General features: G+C 46.2%; 1 protein-coding gene across 1 annotated transcript; it reads left to right on the top strand.

Moving 5' to 3' along the window:
- Positions 1-13,942: 13,942 nt before the first annotated feature.
- SPP1 (secreted phosphoprotein 1) lies at positions 13,943-22,040 on the top strand. Its single transcript, XM_077300939.1, has 7 exons — positions 13,943-14,092; positions 17,309-17,371; positions 17,494-17,544; positions 17,789-17,917; positions 19,245-19,286; positions 20,008-20,268; positions 21,069-22,040. The coding sequence occupies exons 1-7, from the start codon at positions 13,964-13,966 to the stop codon at positions 21,459-21,461; spliced, it is 1,068 nt and encodes a 355-aa protein (XP_077157054.1). The 5' UTR covers positions 13,943-13,963; the 3' UTR covers positions 21,462-22,040.
- Positions 22,041-22,542: the final 502 nt, after the last annotated feature.

Genomic DNA, 22,542 nt, shown 5'->3' with positions numbered 1-22,542 from the left:
GATCAGCCCAGCTCCTGACAGTAACTACACAGAATAGAATGCATTACTTCCCACCATCATCTGCTTTGGAAATCTGTAATGAGGATTAACCACAGAATTCGTCAGTCTCTTCCTCCCCTCCTGCTGTGCCCAAATGAATTCGGAGTCAAGCTGGGACACAGAAAGGTGAGAAGACGCACAGCAGGGAGAGGCAGGGCCGGAATCCTAGTTAAAATAAGGCCTCAGCGGTCGCCCTTGGGTTTTGTTTGGGATGTCTACGTTGCTAGCCCACATGATAAGAAAGTGTGTGGCTCTCCTGCCTGGCTTGTAGATTGCAAATTGTGGTTGTTGTGTGTAGGGGTGGGTGGGTGTATTCATAAGCACCGCCTAATCTCCCTGGCCCTCTGTTGCCCGAAGGCAGGACTTTCAGTAAAAGAAATGGTAATTAAAATCCTCCTGGTCCAGAAAGCAATTATATGGTTAGCTTGTTTTTATTTATTCTGTATGTCTGGGTTGGGTTTTTGCTCCAGGGGCAGTAAATTGCTGCAGTCAAAACAATGAAACCGGAGAGCAAAGTTTGATGATGTAATACAATAGTGCATTGTTCTTGGGATCACTGCTTCCCAAATGGATAGTTATATATTTGTACCCTGAAATGTATAATATTTCAGGCATAATTCAGTTGGCTCTGGTTTTTAATCTACATGTTGTAGCAATATCAGCAAATTAAAAAGTAGGGAGTTTGGGAATTGAGCTCTCCAGAGCTTTGTGTTGCGCCATGCGCCTTACAATAACTTGGGTCCCTTGCTAGGCTTCTGAGCAACAAAAGAAAGGCATTTCAAACACAATGGAACGGAGAGGGGGCCCTGATAATACTGAAGAAGAATTGGTTCTTAGATGCTGCTTTTCTCTACCTGAAGGAGTCTCAATGCAGCTTACATTCGCCTTTCCTCTCCTCTCCCTACAACAGACACCCTGTGAGGTAGGTGAGGCTGAGAGAGCCCTGATATTACTGAAGAAGAAGAAGAAGAAGAAGAAGAAGAAGAAGAAGAGTTGGTTCTTATATGCCGCTTTTCTCTACCCGAAGGAGGCTCAAAGCGGCTTACAGTTGCCTTCCCATTCCTCTCCCCACAACAGACACTCTGTGAGATGAGTGAGGCTGAGAGAGCCCTGATATCACTGCTCGGTCAGAACAGCTTTATCAGTGCTGAGGTGAGCCCAAGGTTACCCAGCTGGCTGCATGTGAGGGAGCAAGGAATCAAACCCGGCTCGCCAGATTAGAAGTCCACACTCCTAACCACTAGACCAAGCTGGCTAGTCTAGGCCATCTAGGTCAGACCTTAAAGACTTATTGTGCTTTCATAATAATTGGAAAACAGGTAGGCTGAGCAAGCATTATGTGGACACACAAAGAAGCACACAGACAACAGATTTATCCAAAAAATTTCTCTCCCACACAAAACGTCTTAGCAGTTCTGTCAGAAGGGGTGCATGTTGATTTCCGTTCATTTTCCAGTGTATAATGTGACTTGAGGTATACTACTGTTGTCTGACAAAAGAGCAGCTCTTACCTCATAATTTACTCATTTCTTGAAGAAATATTCATTGCAAATTACAGTGCGAAGAAATGCAGAGGGAACATCCAGAGGGCATTACCCAGACATAAGCAGGGAAGCATATGACCTGAGGTTCTCTTCTGATTCAGCGTAGCCTGACTCAGCCGAGGAAAAGACAACAAGAAAGTCTCACCTCAAAGCTGAAAACATTTTGGAAAATATTGATACAACATGAAGTTGCTTGGAAAGGTAACAGAAGATTCTTTGGAAAATAATTTTCTTACAAATGGAATCCTCAGATGGAACAGGGAAATATAAAACAATACAGGAAAATCCTTTAAAAGGTCCCCAGCACATGCCATAAAAACAAACAAGGAAATTACAGGTGGTACTAGTTATAACACCTTGATGTTGGTAGCACAGGCTAGCCTTTTCTTGTCAGATCCTGGAAGCTAAGCTGGGTCAGCCTTGGTTAATACTGAGATGGGAGACCACCAAAGGGGCAAAGGCCAAAGACCATCACAATTAGTGATGGTTGTCTTTATACATTTCCCTACGCCTGAAGCAGCCAGTCTCTCCTGGCACAGTGAGTGCTGTGCTGCGTCACGGGGGAGAAGGGAGGTGTGGGCATCAGCATGCCGGTGGGCGCACACATGCAGGTACAGAGCTCCGCGCCTGCGCGTGTGCGCCTGCCGGCGCTCTGACACCCGTGCCTTCTCTCCCAGCGGCGCAGCACTCGCTGCGCCGGGAGACACCGGCTGCTTTGGCCACTGAAGTGCCCAATCCTATTCCCCACTTTAAGGTAAATTTCCCTCCAAAAAGAATTGTTGCCTCCGAGACTGAGCTAGCCTAGTAGTATGGTTTTCTTTGTTATAAAGTTGAAGGTCCCTGTTCCACCCTGTCACTAATAGATCTTTCTGGCTTCACTCAGCCCTGGAAGTATTTGGGAAGTTGTAAAGGTATCCCCTGTGCAAGCACCGAGTCATGTCTGACCCTTGGAGTGACGCTCTCTTAGCGTTTTCATGGCAGACTCAATACGGGGTGGTTTGCCAGTGCCTTCCCCAGTCATTACCGTTTACCCCCCAGCAAGCTGGGTACTCATTTTACCGACCTCGGAAGGATGGAAGGCTGAGTCAATCTTGAGCCGACTGCTGGGATTGAACTCCCAGCCTCATAGGCAAAGCTTTCAGACAGCTGCCTTACCACTCTGCGCCACAAGAGGCTCTTTGGGAAGTTGTAGACCTGTATAATGATGGCACAGAATGTCTGTCCCACCCAGGTATTCCCCTTTTGGCCTGATAGCTATTTTTAGGGCACTTCCGCACATCAAAAAAAATAGCATTATGCTATTGTAATGGCATAGTGCTAAATATTATCACACCTCCAGCCATTCCTTACCTTCTTGCCACCGTTTTGCACTTCTTACACTCTGCAAGCACCACTGGAAATGGCGGAAGGGAGCAACACGGTTTATATGCGACTCTCTTCCTCCTGTCAATCAAGGCAGCCAATCCCCTTACTCCAATTTTAAAGGTCCTGCGATGCTCGCCAATTAAAAAAAAAAAGTTCTCCACTGAAACACCTGTACATCTAATCATAGATGTATAGTGCTTTTTATAATGCTTCCCCTTATGGAATCATGAGCCTTGAATCATTTAAAAATTAATCTCGTTCCTGATTTTGTAGAGGGGACTGTAGAGAGACATGCTTTGTGTGACAACTTTGGAAAAATATATTTGGGTTTGTCTGTACACTTGTATGCCTATTCGTTGCTCCAGGCTGTTTGCTTTAAAAAAAAATCCTATTCCAGAGAGAAGGAAGAGGGGGGCAGCTGTGAGGGCGGGACATTGGAAGTGGAGATAGTGCTTCTTCGCCTCCATACATTTCTTTAGCGTGTAATGTGCTGGTTGTCTGCTGGGGGAAAGTGCTTTTAGTTTGGGGAATTCATTTTATGCGACAATGGACAATGTAGCCAGCCATTTGGTGCCTGGACGCTGGATGTTGGTGACGTCATGCAGAGGGGTCGGAATATAATGACTACCTAAGGTAAGCATTTCACTATATTTAACAGGTGCGGAAAGGCCCTTCGTTTTTCTCATTCTACCACTCAGAGAGATGAGGGAAAACAGGCGTTTAACTTTGGCTGGATCATGCCCTAAAATCCCATGCCTTATGGAAACTGAACAATAAAAATAATAGCTCATGCTTCCCCTTGCATGAGAAATTCTATTTGCGCAAGGCTCATGGAAAACCCTTGATCTTGTGCAAATGGAAGTTTGAGTGAATGAGGAAGTGCGGTCTGCAGCATGAATTGAACTCGTTCACAGGGTCTGAGACTATTCACTTTAATAAAATGGTCTTTGGATGACTCTTATGCTTATTGTGAAATCTACTAATTTTTTTTTAGACCTCCAATGCTATAACTGTAACTTCTCCGAAGTGTTTCTGATGCTCTGTTTACCTTCTGGCAAAGGGTCAGCTGTCTTGTTTCAGTGACATCATCCATTTATTTATGGTTGCTGTCCAGACTTTTATTTTTGTAATCTGGAGCAACATGACTGTTTCCATTCCTTGATAAATTCCAAGAAGACACCCTCACTTGGTTGTTTTTTTTCCTCTTGTTGGACTGCAGCAAAGACATTCAAGATGGCTATATCTAGGCTCTGTCTTTTCCTCCATGATCAATTGGAAGCCAATGATAAGCATGCACATTTACAATGTAACATGCCAAGGGAGATTTTTGGCACATGGAGTCTCCACCACAGGTCTTTCACACCACCTCCCACCAGATCCTTTGAAGTGGCTATACTGGGGATTGAACCTGGGACCCTCTGCATGCCAAGCAGATGCTCTACCACTCAGCTATGGGCCTCTCCCATATCTCCTGTATGACCTGTTGTATCAGTAGATGGAAGAAAAAATTACAAAGCTGCCATTTCAGGAACCATAATTTGGCGTGAACCTCTACCTCCGTTGTTACACTGTCCACACATTGAATCAGTCCCTAGTGCTTGAATCAGTCCAGTCAGCTGGAAAGGCATTGGAAGCTTAGTTTTCACTGAGACTAGAGTCTGGGGGCTGTAGTGTTTCAGACACACTATCCACAGTATTCCTGATATGTGCAGCTGGCCTGTGGTGTGAACGAGGGCAACATAGACCTTTTGCGAAGACATACAGCTTGGTGCAGCACAAACCAGGAGCCTGAAAATTCAACACTTAATTTGAAATAGGGCCAACAATGAACAATATCTGCATTAAAATGGTTATGTGAAAATCTCCATAGTCTAAACTTGGCAGGGGAGATGATGGCCCTCCTTGTCCTCTGTAAAAGGTACTCCTGATGCATCCACGTTGCCTGCTTTCAAGTCCACAGCATCCCGTTCCTCTCCTTAATGTCTACCTTGCCACGTAATTTCCTTCCCCGCAGAACCAGCCAGCCACAATTTGCTGTTGCCTCTGCCAAGCTTACGTCCACATTCTCAACCATGAATCTTCCTATATGTCTAACATCGAATTATATGCAGGAAGCTCCTTCTCCATCTGTAGCCTATTATCTTCCTCGTTTGCAGCTTGTAAACAAGAATTGCATGGGTGTTTCGCTTCTGAGGAGACACAGTAAAAGGTCAAAGCTCTCCTCTGGCAATATTTGGGGGATGACACATTGCACCAAGTTCTTGCGAGAGATTATTGAACAAAGGTGGTGCAAAGGGCCGTCAAGGAGCAGCTGATTTACAGGGACCCCTCACGGGTTTCCAAAGCAAAAGTTCAACAAAGGTCTTGATGCATGGCCTGCTCTGCATAGCTACCCGGGACTTCCTTGGTGGTCTCTCATCCGTGCACTAACCAGGGACGACCCTCCTTAGCTCCTGAGTTCTGATGAGATGAGGCTAGTCTGGGACATCTGATCAGAGCTTTGAAACAATAGCACACAGATTTGTGGTTGTTTTTGGCGGTATAGCATGATTTGTGTTGTTGTTCAGTGGAGTTTCAGCAGCAGCTGAAGGAGGGGACTTGCAGGGACTGCTCCAGGCTCTGCTAGCCACAAGAGCTACAGGATGCTATGGCCATGATCCGAAGAGTTCTATTACTGACTCGCATTCTCCGGCCCCTTCCCTTTCAAAGCATTAGGTGAGGCAGTTCATATATCTATCACATTATTGTCCCACTCTCCTTCCAAAGTAGCTCAGAGTGGTGTATAGGGACCATTTCCACATGAGGAATTTGCCCCTGGATAGCCTCTAGCTGTTGGTGGGTTTTAGTGCTGCTTCCACAAGACATCTTCAGCTGTGCGGCGGCTGGCGTAAGTTTTGGCCAGATTTGCCTTGCAATGAGGGAAATGGCCAAAACTGGATTTGCCACTCCTTATTGTGCTTCACCCAGTTGCAATGTAGGAAAGTTGGACCATAAGGAAGGCCAAGCGTTAAAGAATTGAGGCTTTTGAACTCTGGTGCTGGAGAAGCCTCTTGCGAGTCCCTTGGACTGCAAGGCGAACAAACCGATCAGTCCTAGAGGAGATCAACCCTGACTGCTCTTTAGAAGGCCAGATCCTGAAGATGAAACTCAAATACTTTGGCCACCTCATGAGAAGGAAGGACTCCCTGGAGAAGAGCCTAATACTGGGAGCGATTGGAAGGTGATTGGAAGCCACTTTGAGTCTCCTTTGGGCAGAGAAAAATGTCATATAAGAACCAACTCTTCTTCAGTAATATCAAGGCTCTCACAGCCTCACCTACCTCATAGGATGTCTGTTGTCGGGAGAAGAAAAGGGAAGGTGATTGGAAGCCACTTCGATCCTCCTTCAAGTAGAGAAAAGCGTCATATAAGAACCAACTCTTCTTCTTTCATTTGTGTTTTCTAGCATTTGTGTTTTAGTGGGAAAAGGGGGGGAATGAAGCAGCCCTCTCCTGATCATCTAGGCATTTGTGCTCCTCGTTTTTAAGCCTTCCTGTTCACACAAAATCACTCATCAGGGTCCAGTTACCATGGTCAGGCTCTCACAAGTTTACTCAAACATAGAGTCCAAAACACCAAGAATCCCAAATTGTGGCATTTCATAACAATGCTGAAGTGTTAATTTTACCAAAAGAAATCTTCTTGTGTTGTGGCGTTACATCATAGCAATGTGTAAGTGCTTTTTAAATTTATTATTATTCATTTGGGGGCTTGGGGGGGGAAGGAAGTTTGAGTCCCCAAAACAACCGCTGTGCTGGGATTGGTGGCTTGTGGCGATTGACAAGCCGAGGAGCAGGCGGAGAAGTTCGAGTTGTTCTTGCTAAAAGCCATGATGAGGCTATGGGAAAACACGAGAGGGGGCTCCCGTCAGGAAGCGTGAAGCTTCCAACCGTGCATTTGCAAGCAGGAGGTGGCCCGGGTTTAACACCTCCGTGCGGAAATGATCAGGGAATTTCCCATCCTCCAGTTTATCATCACAACAACCCTGCCAGGATGACAAGAGAGTGACTTGCCTGAAGTCTCCCTACAAGTTTCATGGGTGATCAGGGATTATGTTTGAACAGGCAATGTCTGGCATGCAAAGTGAGTAGAAGAAGGCCCTGCAGGGGGCAGCAAGAAGACAATCAGAAAGGAGGTCAGCACCTTCTCTCCTAAAGTGTTGTTCCTCATCTGTCTCCAGATTGCTGCTCTTAGGGAAATTTCCTCCTTCTTCTTGGAAGTTCCATGCTTTTAAGTAAAGATGCCCTTTCACCAAAGATGCCAGAGATTGAACCCGGAGCCCTTTGCTTACCAAGCAGATGATGTAGCACTAAGCCACAGCCCCTCGATGAAAAGAAGGGCGTGTGGTAGGGAGCCTGCAAACCTCTTTTGAGTCTGGGCCCAATAAGGGGAGTGTGGTAGGGAGCCTAGCTCATGCGCACATAGATGCTTGATACCAGGTTACGCATTCCTAGTTATCCATTTTAAAACCAAAAGTAATGCGCCCACATTTGGAAACTGTAGTTTAGGGTTTAACAGACTGATGCTTTTTTGGCTGCCGAGCTAGGGAGCCTCAGCACACTCCCTTTCCGGCCCAGATCTGCAGACCAGTTTCTTTGCTTCCTGCGGAGAGCATTTGGAAGAGGTCAAGAGGTGATCCTCTGCCACCTGGAACAGCCTGTTCTGTCCCTTGTATCCAATGGAGAACGTCACACGGTTTAAAAACATGTTTCTTATTTCAGGTTTTTATAAGATGAGCAATGTAGGCGAGGACCTTAGAATCATAAAAGCAGGATTTTCCCCCAAAAAACATTTTCCTCACAGTAAAACAGGGTGCCAGCAATCATGGGGGAAAAAAAATGGGTTTTGTATGTTTTTCATATAAACAGCTATTACTACAGACTGAGGAGTTGTTGGGGAGGGGGGGGTTTGCTTTGGAAAGCTGTGGCCACAGAGTGTTTATTTACACGGTCAATGCCAAGTGGCATTTTAACCCACATGTTAACTTTCTTCACTGCCTTGACTGTGTTTGTGTTGCTTTCCTAGAAAATCGGAGATAATAGGCCTTCATTTATTGTTTTTTGTCCTATGCAGAAGAAATTGGGCCTAGACTCAGAAGAGGTGTGCTGAGCCTCTAGATTAGGCCTTCTCAGCTAACATTTCATGAAACCCTGGGCGGGCAACAGGGGGAAGGCTTCTGGAGTCCTGGCCCCACTGGTGGACCTCCTGGTGGCCCCTGGGTTTTGGCCACTGTGTGACACAGAGTGTTGGACTGGATGGGCCCTTGGCCTGATCCCACATGATTTCCTTTAGTGTTCTTACGATTTAGAACCTCCTTCTCTCCCACTGAGGACCCCATGTGGCTTATATCATTCCCCTCTCCACCAAGTGACCCACACAACCAGGGTTTCCTTTTGCCCACATGGCAGAAAATGTCCTGCTAGTTATGGATCTTTCCCCTCCCCTGATGCTCACCTGAGCAACAGGTGAAACTGGGGTCAAACAGGGAGGAAGGTGATCATCCTGGGAAGAAAAAGAAGCAGGCACCAGGAGCCCTATGGCCAGAACTTCCTGTAAGCAGAGAAGGCCTTATTTTTCTTTTTAATTTTTCTCCTGCAATGCTTCCCTCCCCCCTGACAACCTTCCCACTAGTTGTCAGGCAATACAAGGGAAAGAGTGTTTGAGTATCCAGTACTTAAAATGGTTAATAAGTTACTTGTTAAAATATTGGTGGTGGGGAACTATTTCCTACAACTATTCTCAACTTTCAATATCGGGTTTTCAGTATAGCAGTACTGGTTTTCTGATTCCAGTAACAGACATGAACAAATTTTATTAGCCTGCAACATTTATTTGGCATCCTTTGTAACATAACAAAAGGATTATTATAATATTATTAATAATAATAAGATAGGGAACCTATTGATAAGTAACACCATGTCTTCTGATTTTAAAAACTGCTTTATTTGGTTTCATGTAACAAGTAACGTTTGCTGTATAAGAAATTGGTCAATGCATTAAAATGCTATTCTGAAAACCAGAAATTTTAAGTATAAAGGGTACATTAAATGACATGGGAATGTGGGTCACTTGGTGGAGAGGGGAATGAGTACCCAGCTTGCTGGGGGGTAAACGGTCATGACTGGGGAAGGCACTGGCAAACCACCCCGTATTGAGTCTGCCATGAAAACGCTAGAGGGCGTCACCCCAAGGGTCAGACATGACTCGGTGCTTGCACAGGGGATACCTTTACCTTTACCTTAAATGACATGCATTGTTATGGCCTTTGGGGGGAATGGGTAAACTTATTCATTTTCTTTTGAAGGTATATTGTCATTTTTGTTTCCAGGTTGGAAGAAATATTTAATTTTTGGTGAAGTGTATCAAAACAGCAAAATAATGATATTGAAGTGGGGAGTCAGATGTTCATATATTTAAAGCCATTTTTTCCACAAACCTATATATATATATATATATTATATTTTTAGTGGGGGAAAGAAAAATGAAATATAGTAAAGAATAAATGGATAATAGCTACTACATAGATCTTTCTTGTTAATACAGACACCCTAATATTGACCAGAAATAATGTTCTGATATTGTACAGAAATATCTACAGAGACTGACTACTGACTTATATCATTTAATAAATGCTTGATAGTCAATTCGCTGGTAATGACTATTAACAATACACATATGCATTCTACAGGTAGTTGTGCACTCAATACAATTATTAAACCCATTTTATGACATCATGTGGTATCTGTAATGACAAATCTGAAAGGGTTTCTATATGCCAAGAGTGCATATACAAAACAGCCAACAAAAATGACAATTAGGGATGTCTATCGCAATGCATAAGGTGATTTTGTGTCTATTACGCTAGTAGCAAACCTAGATCGCTTCAGTAAAGCAAGAGGAAAGAGTCTAGTTGGCAAAGAAAGAATACCTACTATCGCCCCCTGGCGGTGACTTCGATTAATCACAGTCAGACACCCCTTGAGTTATAAAATGAGAATGAGTTATAAAACAAGAAGAATGGCGCCAGAAAGGATTGTTGTTCCTCTACCATAACACTCAAACTAGTGGAATTGAGGGGCAGTTGATTCAGACAGACTAAAGAAATGTTTCTTGACAACTAACCCACTTGTGGAACTCACTGCCACTAGATGGCTACTCGTTTTGCTGGGTTTAAAAAGGAGAATTTCGAATTTTAGATTAGGTCTATCAGTGCATGCTAACAATGGTAAATAGATGGAACTTAAATGCTCAGAAGCATTATACTTCTCAAAACCTTGGGCTATGGACAGCAACAGGGGGAGGGCCTGTGGCTCAATGGTAGAGCCTCTGTTTGAAATACAGAAGGTCCCAGGTTCAATGCTTGGGATTGCCAGGTAAAGATCTAGCAGTAGCTTATGTGAAAGACCTCTGCCTGAAACCTTACAGAGCTGCTGAAGTCTGAGTAGACAATACTGATTTTGATAGCCAAGGGTCTGATTCGGTTTAAGGCAATTTCATTTGAATGTCATCTTCACATCCTGCTTGTGGGTTTTACCCACGGCTTGTTGGCCATGGTGAAAAACAGGATGCTGCGCTAGAAGGCCTTTTGGTACATCTGGGTTCCTCTTATGCTTTTATTCTTAGACCAGTCCAGAACCAGCTAGCTTCTGCCTTCAGGGGGTGGGGCCTCCTATCCTTTTAATTTAATTTTAATTTTTTTTGCTATTGAGTCAAAGCTGAGTAACGCTCAGAGGTAGTTTGCCATCACAACCCAGTTATTCCTTGGTGGTCTCCCATCCATCTACTAACCAGAGGTGACCCCTGCTCAGCTTCAAAGAGCTGATGAGGTCAGTTTAGCCTAGGCCAGGGGTGGCCAAACTGTGGCTCTTTGGATGTCCATAGACTAAATTACCTTGAGCCCTGTAATTGCAGTCCATGGACATCTGGAAGCACAAGTCTTTAAGCCCATATCTCCTCTTGGCACAGGCCTATTGCAGGAGGACAACCTCAGAGCAGCAGCGGTAAACCCTGGGCCTATTCTGCACACATATGATAATACACTTTCAATGTGCTTGGGCAGCTGGATTTTCCTGTGCAGAACAGGATAATCTACTTCTAAAGTGCATTGAAATTGCATTATCTATTGTGTGCAGAATAAGCCTTGGACACCCTACAAAAACCTGCTTAAAATGTTGTCCATTCCTTTGGGATTTTTCTCCAAGAAAAGGAGAGCCAGATCTTCCCTTCTTCTCGCTCTCAGGGGTTTCCATTACGCTCTTTACTACCTGCTTGTCCATGACGACCAAGGTTCAACACTTACTCTTCAGCGGATCCACTAGAAGGGAAAACTGTAGCCTCCAGCTTAGTTTTATTAATATATTTATGTTTTCATGTGTATACCGCCCTTCCTCAGGGGGCTCACAATAATAATATAATATTATAATAATAAATAACACCAAATAATAGAATATCAAAAACCCCTATTAAACCTACAATTTTTAGCATTAAAATTATGAAATCTCAAACAGAATTAAAACTCAGATAGGCCGCGTCTTTTTTTTTAGAGAGCGTGGGGGCATATAGGTGTGTCTTTTGACCATTGGTGGTGGTGGTGGGTACGTTGGGCATCTGAAGGAGGGTGGCCGGACTTTTGATGTTATTTCTCAGCCTCAGCCATCAGCCTGGTAGAACAGCTCCATCATACAGGGCCTGCGGAACTGATGCCACTAGGGAAAGCGTTCCACCAGGCTGGGCCCAAGGCCGAAAAAGCGGGGAAGCCTCCTTCCTTGCAAACAGTGGTCTTCGGGTCTAATCCACTTCACTCCCAGAGGGGAAGGAGGCACAGAAAATGCCATTCTTCTGCCCTGCAAGGGCAAGGCATTAGCCCAAAACCTGCCCTGTGGTTTACATTTGGAAATGATGCCCTTGATGGGAACTGCTAACAGAGCTGCCGCCTCTTCCTGCCATGTCATGGCAACTTCATTGATTACAAATTTCCAGGGAAGCTTGCTGACTAGCCAGCTGCCTCAATAACGTGCCGATTTCCCAGTGCTAAAACTCAGAGGAAGGGGCCACGGCTCAGTCTGACTGGCATGCAGTTTGGCTGAGGCTTGCCAACCTCCAGGTGGTAACTGGAGATCTCCTGCCATTACAATTGATGGTCAAGATCAGTGCCCCTGGAGAAAAGGCTGCTTTGGGATGTGGACTTTATAGCATTGTGCCCTGCTGAGTTCCCTCTTCACCACCCTCCCTGGGCTCCCCCCCCCCAAATTTCTACATATTTCTCAACTCAGAGCTGGAAACCCTAAGTAAGGCCCAGGCCAGTTTAGAGGTTCAGGTAACAGATGATGTGGAAGGCCTCTGTCTGGGCCCCTGGAGAGCCCCTGGCAGACAGAGTAGACCAGGCTGGCCTTGTGCGGATGGGCCATTGCTCAGTGGTGGAGCATCTGCTTGAAGATGGAAGGTCCCTGGGGCAGTCACCAGAATCTGTAGTGGACAGGATCAGCTTATAGGTGATGTGAAAGATCTCAGCCTGAGATCCCAGATAGCTATGGCCAGTCAGAGGAGACAGTACTGATCCTGATCAAGGAAGGATCTCGGTTCAGGATAAGGCATAGAATTAGAATTAGGATAGGATAGGATAGGATAGGATAGGATAGGATAGGATAGGATAGGATAGGATAGGATGGACAGATGGACAGAAGATGATGAAGAAGATAGATAGAAAGACGGACGGACGGACGGACGGACGGACGAAAGAGAGAGAGGGAGGGAGGGAGGGAGGGAGGGAGATAGATAGATAGATAGATAGATAGATAGATAGATAGATAGATAGATAGATAGATAGATAGATAGATAGATAGATAGATAGATAGATAGATAGATAGATAGATAGATAGATAGATAGATAGACAGACAGACAGACAGACAGACAGACAGACAGACAGACAGACAGACAGACAGACAGACAGACAGACAGATAGAATATTTTGTAGATTTGTACTCATGAGTATTTTCAATTTATATTATTAGTTATACCAATGAGGAAAAAGAATATTGAAAATGTGATTATCCCTGGTTCGCATTCCGCCTCGAACTCCAGGTGGGGCCTGAAGATTTCCCAGTCTTATCAGCCAGACATCTGCTTGCCTGGACAACATGACTGCTGAGGAGGGTGGATTGGGTGGCATTGCTCCCTGGTGAGGGCCCTTCCTTCCCCCAACCTTGTCCTTTCCAGGCTCTACCCCCCCCCCAAATCTCCAGGTATCTCCCTCCCTGAGTTGGCAACCCTAGTCAGCAGCCACACCCTTCCGGGTAGCGCCAGATGCAGGGCATTCTGCAGATTCAGGGCATTCTGCAGGAATTGGGCCAGCTGAAAATGCCCCCGGATGGGAAACCAGCCCGTTATTGGAAAAGCAAGAGAGGGTCTCAAAGCCCCATAAGGATGGTCAGATTTATTGCGGCCTAGGATAGGATGCTGTGGGCCAGAAGCCAGCTCTGTCTGCTGCACTTCCTGATGCAGCTATTCTTTAGACGTAAGGAAAACTGCTTTCGTGCCCATCAATTCCAAGGCACCTCAACCCTTGTTTCAAAGGCATTATTCAGAGGCACAGCCGAGGTCTGCAAGCTGCATTCTGGAGTCAGTGATCGATGACACTCTAGCTGCTCCTTTGGAGCAGCGAAGGTTGCCGTTTAGAACAAAAGCGGCTGCATCTAATGCACAAAATGAAAGAAAAGTAGCTCAGAGCCAGTTCTGGTTTCTTCCTCCCTCGAACGCAGAAGGGCTGGTTGGCCCCTAAAAACCTCTGGCTGCTGCTGAACAGCTGAAAGGTGGGTTCCTGAGACAGTCCATAAGTCATTCTTTAACCCTCCCATCGTCTCTTGTTTGCTTTGAAAGCCACAAAACCCCAAAAGGGAAACGGTGGAGAATAGTGGGAGGACGGTGACAAGAAACCTCATGACCTCATCCTTTCCGCCTCGTGAGGATTGGTCGGCTGATGTCTGGGGGAGAGTTTAAATTCCAGAGGGCTGCGGAGGGATGGCAAGCAGAGGAAGAGGAGGCCAAGCAGACAGAGCATCTCTGGAGCAGACCTCTCGCCCGAGACATCCCATCGGATCCAGATAAGGTAGCCGCCTTTTCTCCTTAGCTATCTGCTTGGGCTGCGTTGTGCTTTCATTAAGATAACAAGCAGGCAGGAGGACCGGCTGGGAGAGCTTTTTCACACGGCAGCAGAGTCCAGGGAATTCAGGGCAGGCTATGGATTTTACTTTCTCCCCCTTGTTTGTCGGCGCCAGGGGACTCTTTCCAGCGACAGGAAGGGAGGGCTCTGCCAGCAGGAGTCGCAATGAACAGAAGCGGTTTCAAAAGCTGTATTTGACGTTTTGCCACGGCTAATTTCTAGCCGCACCCTGCCCACTGAAGGAGCTGTACCACCCATCCTTGAATTCTGAAAAGGCTGAGGGGTTCAAAGCCAGCCAGGAGGTCATAGTCTGGGTTCCGGAAACTGGGGTTGCCAAATTTTGTTGTTTCCCCCCAACCAGGGCTGCTGTGCATGGGGACTTGCATAATGCCCAAAAATGTCGCAAATGCAACTTTTCTTATCAGCATCTCTATGCTAGGAAAAGCTTCATTTGCTGCCTGTCTGGCTGCCTTGCAGAGACCCAAGAGTCTTCTCATGAAAACAAATTGGCAGCCCTTATCTCTAGCCTCAGAAATGCAGGGACATGTGATGATTTTTCAGCTGGGTTGAGGGGGGGACTGAGACACTTTGCACATGCTCAAGGGCACTTCACATTTGCCAATGCTTTGTCTTAGGCTCAGGTTGCGTTCTACCAGTTTCATACAGGAGGTTTTGAAAAGCATACCTGATAAAGGGAGCTTTGCCTCTCAAAAGCACAGACCCTGCAGATCTTAGGGCGTCCGGGGTGCTACAGGGTTCGAATTGAGCTCTTCCCCTGTGGGCCAATCCTGCTACTGGAAACAAAAGATGGACCATTTACCCTAACGCCATTCTTCACACACTGTCCGTTTAGTCCATTATGGGTTTCTTGCTATTTCCCTAGCTTTTAAGCTCCAAAGAGGCACCGTTATCCACGCCCCCCCCTGCTCCTCAAGAGTCCACTTAGATATGCAACGCTCTGACATCGATTTTCTCTTTGTGTACCAGAAAGCTCATTACCCCTTTTAGCAGAAGGGCAAACACAGTAACCTGTGCCAGTTTCCCCCACTAATGGCTAATGTTCTGTCATGATTCATCAGTTTCTGATACCTCCTGCGCCTTGATTTACCCTTTTTCTTCCCTGCAGAGTCAGCTGGGCCTCGGTTCCCTTCCTGACTTAGGACATTTAGCCTGCTGCCTTCCAATGTCCTGGAAGAAGGATGAATCAGTCACGAAACCTATTTGCAATTATTACAGAAAGCCAGTTTTAATTCCGTTTCTATTCATATTAAGAGTCAAGGAGATCAGCTGGTTGTATCTCCAGAAAGGGTGGGGGGGGGGGACACCAGGGAAGGCATCCCTTTCTCTGGAATTTCTATGAAGTTTTATACCCTCTCCCTTTGCCACATTTAAAAAGTGAATCGACGTCTGTAAACTCTATACATTAACTTCAAAATCCGTTATGGCGCAATGGTGTGTCATTTCTGAGTAGGGATGCCAGCCTCCAGGTGGGACCGGGGGATCCCCTGGAATTACATCTCAACGGCAGACTACAGAGATCAGTTCCCCTGGAGAAAATGGCTGCTTTGGGGGGGGGGGCTTTATGGCTTTGGACCCTGACACAGAGGTGCTTGCCCTCCCCACGCTCCATCCCCAAATCTCCAGGAGTTTTCCAATTATGATCTAGCAATCCTACTCTCCCCCCCATCCACCCCGGTTTACTTTGCCAGTTTTCTGCCATAAAGGGCTCTGTGTTTCATTGCCTAGGTAGTTGTTACCCACCCTGAGCCAACCGGGAAGGGCCGGCTATAAAAATAAAGTTATTGTTATTATTTGTCATCCCTTTTGATTCGTTGGTAAGAGCCTCTTGTGGCGCAGAGTGGTAAGGCAGCGATATGCTGTCTGAATCTGTCTGCCCATGAGGTTGGGAGTTCAATCCCAGCAGCCGGTTCAAGGTTGACTCAGCCTTCCATCCTTCCGAGGTCGGTAAAATGAGTACCCAGCTTGCTGGGGGGTAAACGGTGATGACTGGGGAAGGCACTGGCAAACCACCCCGTATTGAGTCTGCCAAGAAAACGCTAGAGGGCGTCACCCCAAGGGTCAGACATGACTCGGTGCTTGCACAGGGGATACCTTTACCTTTACCTTTTACCTTGATTCGTTGGTAGAAATCAGGGAACCCTCCATCCTCCAGGATCAGAACCACCAGCCCTGACTGGCGGCTGCTCCTAAGGCCAAGAAGAGTCTTCTGCATCACCTGTTACCTGAGAGGTCAAGGATGTAATCCTGCACCTTCTGCATATGAAGTGTGTGCAGTGCCAAAGCCCTTCCCTTGACATTCCTGTGACCTTTTAAAAAGTGCTCTTCCTCAGGAAAGTTGCCAGGAAAACAGAGGAATCCCTGTTGATTTGGGGGAGGAGCCCTGGGAAGGTGGGGTTTAGGCACAAAAATCACCTCAGTAGCAAAGAACACCACAGAGTCCACCCATTCCCTCCAGGTAGGGATACCTGTCCTCAGGTGGGACCTGGGGCTCCCCTGGAATTATAGCTCGTCTCCAGGCCACAGAGATCAGTTCCCCTGGAGAAAATGGCTGCCTTGGAGGGTGGAGTCCATAGCATTATACTCCACTGAGGCCCCTCCCTGCCCCCAAATCCCGCCCTCTACCAGCTCCTCCCCCAAAGTCACCAGATATTTCCCAACCCGGAGCTGGCAATCCTATACTTCCCGGTGCATATTGGGATGAGCCTCAAAATGCAAAATCTTATCAAAGTATGAATGAAAAAGTGAAACATCTATATCGTTTTTCGAACAATATTCCTGTTAAAGGAATGGTCCTCTATTGATCTGTGCATTCAGAGGCCTTCCACCTTTTGCCAGGGGTGACCCAAGATAGGGCCTTTTCTCTCTTCTACTCAATGTCCTCTCCACAGATGCTGGCCCAGGGTTTATTCTATTGCGTTTTATGCATCCAGTCAGAACGCTGGTTAGAATTCATGCCAGGGTTTTCCACGACCAATAAGTCTTCTATTGTGGCTGACAACTGGGGTTTTATTGGTTTTAGCCTGTTCAATTGCATTCTGATTTATTGGTGAATGTTCTAGATGGAGTGGAAGACACGGGCAGTGTCCAAAGGAACGGATAGCGCAGATAGTTGAATAAATCAAAACTGCATTGTTTTTACAGGACACCACAATGAAGATTGCCGTGCTGTGCTTGTGTCTTTTCGCCATTGCCGTTGCGCACCCAGTAAGTGTCCAGAAATACCTGTAACACTCATGCAGCAAACCGCACAATTTATTTATTTGTAATACAGCAGCAAATGAATCGAGGCTGACTCTTTTTTCTCTTTTCCCCTCTTTCTCTCGAAGATTAAAAAATTAAAAGTCCAAGATGGTTCCATGAGTTCAGAAGAAAAGCATGTGAGTGTCTCTCCCCCGCCTCCTTTGCAATCAGTTCTTATCTCATGAGTTCTTACAACTTCATGGCTCTTCTGACGTGGTCCTAGTCATCCCTAACCGTTCATCCCTAACCCCCCTTCCCATCCATGAATTTTATGGCGGGCATCTGCTCACCACACCATGTGCCCTTCTTCCATGTTCATTGAGCCCTGTGCTGCAGGATGTTTCTCCATGCATATTAACATGGCTCTTGGTTTTGTTGCAGGAGTCCAAGGACCATCATGGTCACAAACACCGCCACCACCACCACCACCGTCATTCCCAGAGCCAGGAAGAGACCCCTGAACTTATGAACAGCCATGAGTCACAAGAACATCGGTCAACCTCTCATCCGGTATGACCTACTTCCTCCGATATGTAGTCTTTCCAATTTTCTGTTTCAGCAAGTTGGGTTCTTTTGTCCAGGTGGATTTCAACAGCAGTTATAACTTAAGTTGTACCTTTCCTGATTAGCGATACAGGACTGGATGAAGCTAAAGTTTATCAGGCTTGTGTCCCACTGGTGCAAACAGATGACTTTTGTCTCAATTTAGCTTAGAAGAAGAAGAAGAAGAAGAAGAAGAGTTGGTTTTTATATGCCGCTTTTCCCTACCCGAAGGAGGCTCAAAGCGGCTTACAGTCACCTTCCCATTCCTCTCCCCACAACAGACACCCTGTGGGGTGGGTGAGGCTTAGGGAGCGCTGATCACTGCTCAGTCAGAACAGTTTTATCAGTGCGGTGGCGAGCCCAAGGTCACCCAGCTGGCTGCATGTGGGGGAGCGCAGAATCGAACCTGGCATGCCAGATTAGAAGTCCACACTCCTAACCACAAGACCAAACTGGCTCTCTTAGCTGGTGCTAAGATATCCTTATCCATTGCTGTTCCTCTATATAATTATGGAACAGCCTAGGGGGTGGCACGTGTCCAGCTGTCCAAGTTGGAATAGGGCCAATCAGGGTGCAGCCAGGTTTGCCCTGATTGGCCCTGTCCCTGCCGCTCCCGCCCTCCGTCCCTGGACTCCAGCCTCTTTGCTCTCAGATGCCTCAGTGCCTGGAGCCAGCAGCAGGTAAAGGGAGAGGGCCCTGGGCAAATGGTCATGGTGGAGGCCTTGCTAACGAGGGCCTCCCGGCCTGCTAGGCTGGGCCTGCTGACTGCCTGCTAAGGAGCTCTGTTCTGGCCCTGCTAACGAGCTGCCCAGCCCCCATCCACCCCACTTGACCTGGCTGCAAGCTGCGGCCCAAAGCCACCTTAAGCTGCCTGGCCAGGGGCCGGGCCTCTTTCAAGGCCCGTTCTTAGGAACGGGCTTTGAAGCTAGTTTTTAATGTTCCTCTTTAGCCATTTTTTTCTATTTGTTTTCAATTTTAATTTACTGATTTTTGATCTGTACAAGAATTGCCATTGTTATTATCCAGTACATTCTTAAGCCATGCTTCCTCCGAAGCGCTTGGGATGTGGATATTCTTATTTTACCCCATTTTATTCCTCCATTTTCCGTAATCATCCCTGAACCAGTAAGTCCAGTCCATAGACCAGAGCATGGTGAGAGAGGGGTAACCCATAATGGTTAAGGATGATGTTTTCAAAAATTCAATTTGTGAGATTTTTTAAAAATGTCACGAGGGTCATTTATTGTGCTGGGGACAGGACTTTATAACACTGAATTTTCATTTTCATTTTCAGAGCTCTGATTCCGGTGAAAGTGAAGAGATCACTGAGCAACAAGTAAGTCTTCTTTTACAACTGACTTTCTCAACCACGGTTTCATGATATCGGGGGGTGGGGGGTCCTTGACAACCCTGGAAGGGTTTCCTGAATGAGTGGGAATTAATTAATCTACATATATATTTGAAAAACTTGTCCAATGTGTATTGTGATATGACCATATATGGTCATGTCGACATGTGTCCCCCCCCCCTCCCAAAGTGGCTAATGATGGGCCTGGACAGGATGGGAAGGGGAGGGGCTCTAGGTGGGTGTGTCCACAGCTCTGCTTCCCAACCCTATTCTTCACAATCACACCTCTTCTGAGGTTCCTAGACTGTTTCAGGGGTTTCTCAATGTTAAAAAAGTTGAGAAAGGCTGTTTTATGGTATAATCCACCAAAATGACTTACCAATGATTGCACCCTGTACGCTGTTTCATCCATATGTTTTGTTAGCCTCAGTGAAAGTCCTTCTCATCTCTTTTAATAATTTGGTTGCTACTTCCTGCACTATTAGGGCTTCAGGCCTAAGTACCCCTAGGAAATAAGTACATATTACATGGCAAACATGGGTGATCCAAGCCTGTTTGCCTCTGAGCCACTGTTTACTTTTACTTCCCTTGCTTATGGGGTGAGCTCTGAAAACAGGATGCTGGAATCTGCCATCGATATTTATGTCTAGGTGAGCTCTGCATAATTCTGCCTTGGAGTTTGTACACTGTTGCTCCTCTTCTTCCGCAGACCCTGCTGGTATCTTCTAGTCAAAGCAAGGAAGATGTCCACAGTGATGAGGATGACCATGATGACGCTGATGACCACGATGACACACGGAGTGAGGAGGATGAGTCTGATGAGTCCCACCAAGTCATCACAGAGGTTCCCACGGACGACCCGCTCACTCCATCTGCTGCACCTGGTCCAGTTACCGGCAGAGGAGACAGTCCTTATGGATTACAGGATGGGCAACTGAAGTCTAGGAAGTCCCAAAAATCTGCTGAAGAGGTAAACCATATGAGTGGAGTAACAGCCACTCAACAGAAGAGTGGAGCAACAGCCAAAAATGTTGAAAATGTAGGAAATAGTAAGGAAGCATTGGTTTTGCGGACCCATTTAAAAATGTTTATGACCCATCTGGCATGGTATGGTTTGCATGCTACTTTTGCCAGGGGAATTCTGACTCTGTGGCCCCTTCCCCCACCTCGTGGTTTAATTCCATGGGCACAAATCATATCGTTTGGGGAGGAGGTTAATCCCAGCCCAGGGATTGGTGGTAAAGATCTATATGCAAAAGTTTCCAGTTTCAGTTTCCAGCATCTCTAGTTAAAGGACCTCAAATTGCACGTAAAGTTGCCGGCCTCCAAGTGGGCCTGGATTTTTCTTGAAGAAACAATTAATTATCCAACTACAGAAAGCAGTTCCCCTGAAGAAATGGCAGCTCCAGAACTTGATCATGCTGCAGGGCCAGCCACCTTCCAACTTCTCTCCTTTGATGTGGCTTCTGTAGATACATAAGCCGACACTCAAACTATAACAATACAAGGCCCAAAATAGTTGCCGCTGATACCTCTCTGAATGCCAACAAAGCATTTTTCAGAAAGCTCAGTAGGGCTTCTGATTGACCATCAAAGACCTGATTGGCTGTGCCCATGAAAATAACATTATTTTAGGCTCCCCCTCCTCTTGTGGCTGTGCTCCTCATGCCATGTCAGAATGCCAAAGGTTCCCATAGGTTCCAAAATGTAAGAGACATACATTCTAACCCTGGGATCTTAACTGATAATCTTTTCTCACTCCTTCTACAGTTCGATTCTCACGACACTAGCCACGAAGACGACAGCGCACCAGATGGGGACAGCCGTGAATCCCTTTCTTCCAGAGCTGCTTCTCCTGAAAGTCACGATACAAGCGTAGAAAGCGAGGACAAAAGTAGCCTGCAAGACAGCGGCGAGGTCCACAGTGCATCCCAGCAGAAGAGCGTAGAGAACGACAGCCAACACGATCTTGACAGTGTGGAGGATGACCATGTCAACAGCAAAGCTGACATCTCCAAGGCGAGCGACGAGACGGACCACAGCTCTGAGCAACTGAAGGCCCACAAGAAGGCAGACCATGACCACGATGTAGACAATATGAGCAAGCAAAGTGTTGAAAGCATGGATGACCATCCAAGTGATGAGGACAATGAGGTCGAATAGTAAGCAAAAACTGAAGCCGGGTCCAAAGAAACACTCCTGGATTTTTGCACGAGTGGGCGCATATAACGTTGGAACCCAAACCCATCTCTTTTTGTTTGTTTGTTTGTTTAACTTTTGCTGCATTAGAGAAGGGCAATACAATTCTTACTTGAATATCTGCTCCCAGTTATAGACACAGCAGATGTCTAATAGCAAGCAGTAGCAGTTGCCGCAGGTGGCTGTTGCGAACCAGGCCAATGATACATCCTTAATCCTATGCATGTTTCCTTGGAATTCACTCCTGCCCCCCTGAATGGGGCTCGTAGGCAAGTTAAAATGTTTAGGGTTGCATCCTTAAGGGTCGGGCACCAGCAGTCCTGACCACTGGTAAATCATAAGCCCTTCTGGTTACATAGTCTTCTGCTCAATCACCGGGTGGCTTGTTATGAAGGAACGAAAGAAGAGATGTAAATGATAGGGGAATCTAGTTTTTCACTCAGACTGAATATTATGTCCTATGATACTGTACTTCTAAGGGGATTGATGTTGCAATGTATATTTTGTTGATAATGGTGAGTTAAATAAAAGGACAAAACCTTACATCCGGATGTCAAAATGGTTTTTATTCTAGGGGCACACCTGTTAGGAAGTTAGTCTGGTCTTCCAGATCTCCTGTATTGGCAGTGTTGTTCTCCCTCTCATGGTGTATGACAGCCCTGTCCCCGTCCCTCCTTCAGAGGCAAGATTTTTCCCTTCGCTTCCCTTCCCCTTCATTGAGTATCCTGCATAGTGCAGCGGGTTGGACTAGATGACCCATGAGTTCCCTTCCAACTCTATGATTCTATGATTCTATGACTGAGCTGCCCTAGTAATGTTTTTTCTTCTTTGCTGAAGAACTCAGGCTGTCACACCCTGTCACAGTGTGATATTTTGCCTGTTGGCTCTGTTGAGGAACCTGAGAGAAGGATCAGGAGCCCACCTTAATTTAAACAACTTAAATGGCACTTGAGGCATTTTGAAATTCAAAAATAACAAAATATTTTATTTAACATAGAGAGGAAAGGTCAGGTGAAACCAGGGTTGAAAACTGAGGTAAAATCAG

The sequence above is a fragment of the Paroedura picta genome, chromosome 10, assembly GCF_049243985.1.
Source record: "Paroedura picta isolate Pp20150507F chromosome 10, Ppicta_v3.0, whole genome shotgun sequence".
Taxonomy (NCBI): Eukaryota; Metazoa; Chordata; class Lepidosauria; order Squamata; family Gekkonidae; genus Paroedura; species Paroedura picta.
Note: the sequence above shows the minus strand (reverse complement) of the source record. Positions and strands in the feature narration are given on the sequence as shown.

Excerpts from the sequence above, each read along its gene's own strand:
- SPP1 (XM_077300939.1), top strand. The coding sequence starts at position 13,964 with ATGTCTGGGGGAGAGTTTAAATTCCAGAGGGCTGCGGAGGGATGGCAA. Across the intron at positions 17,545-17,788 it reads TGAGTTCAGAAGAAAAGCAT|GAGTCCAAGGACCATCATGG; the intron begins GTGAGTGTCTCT and ends GTTTTGTTGCAG. Across the intron at positions 20,269-21,068 it reads CCCAAAAATCTGCTGAAGAG|TTCGATTCTCACGACACTAG; the intron begins GTAAACCATATG and ends CTCCTTCTACAG.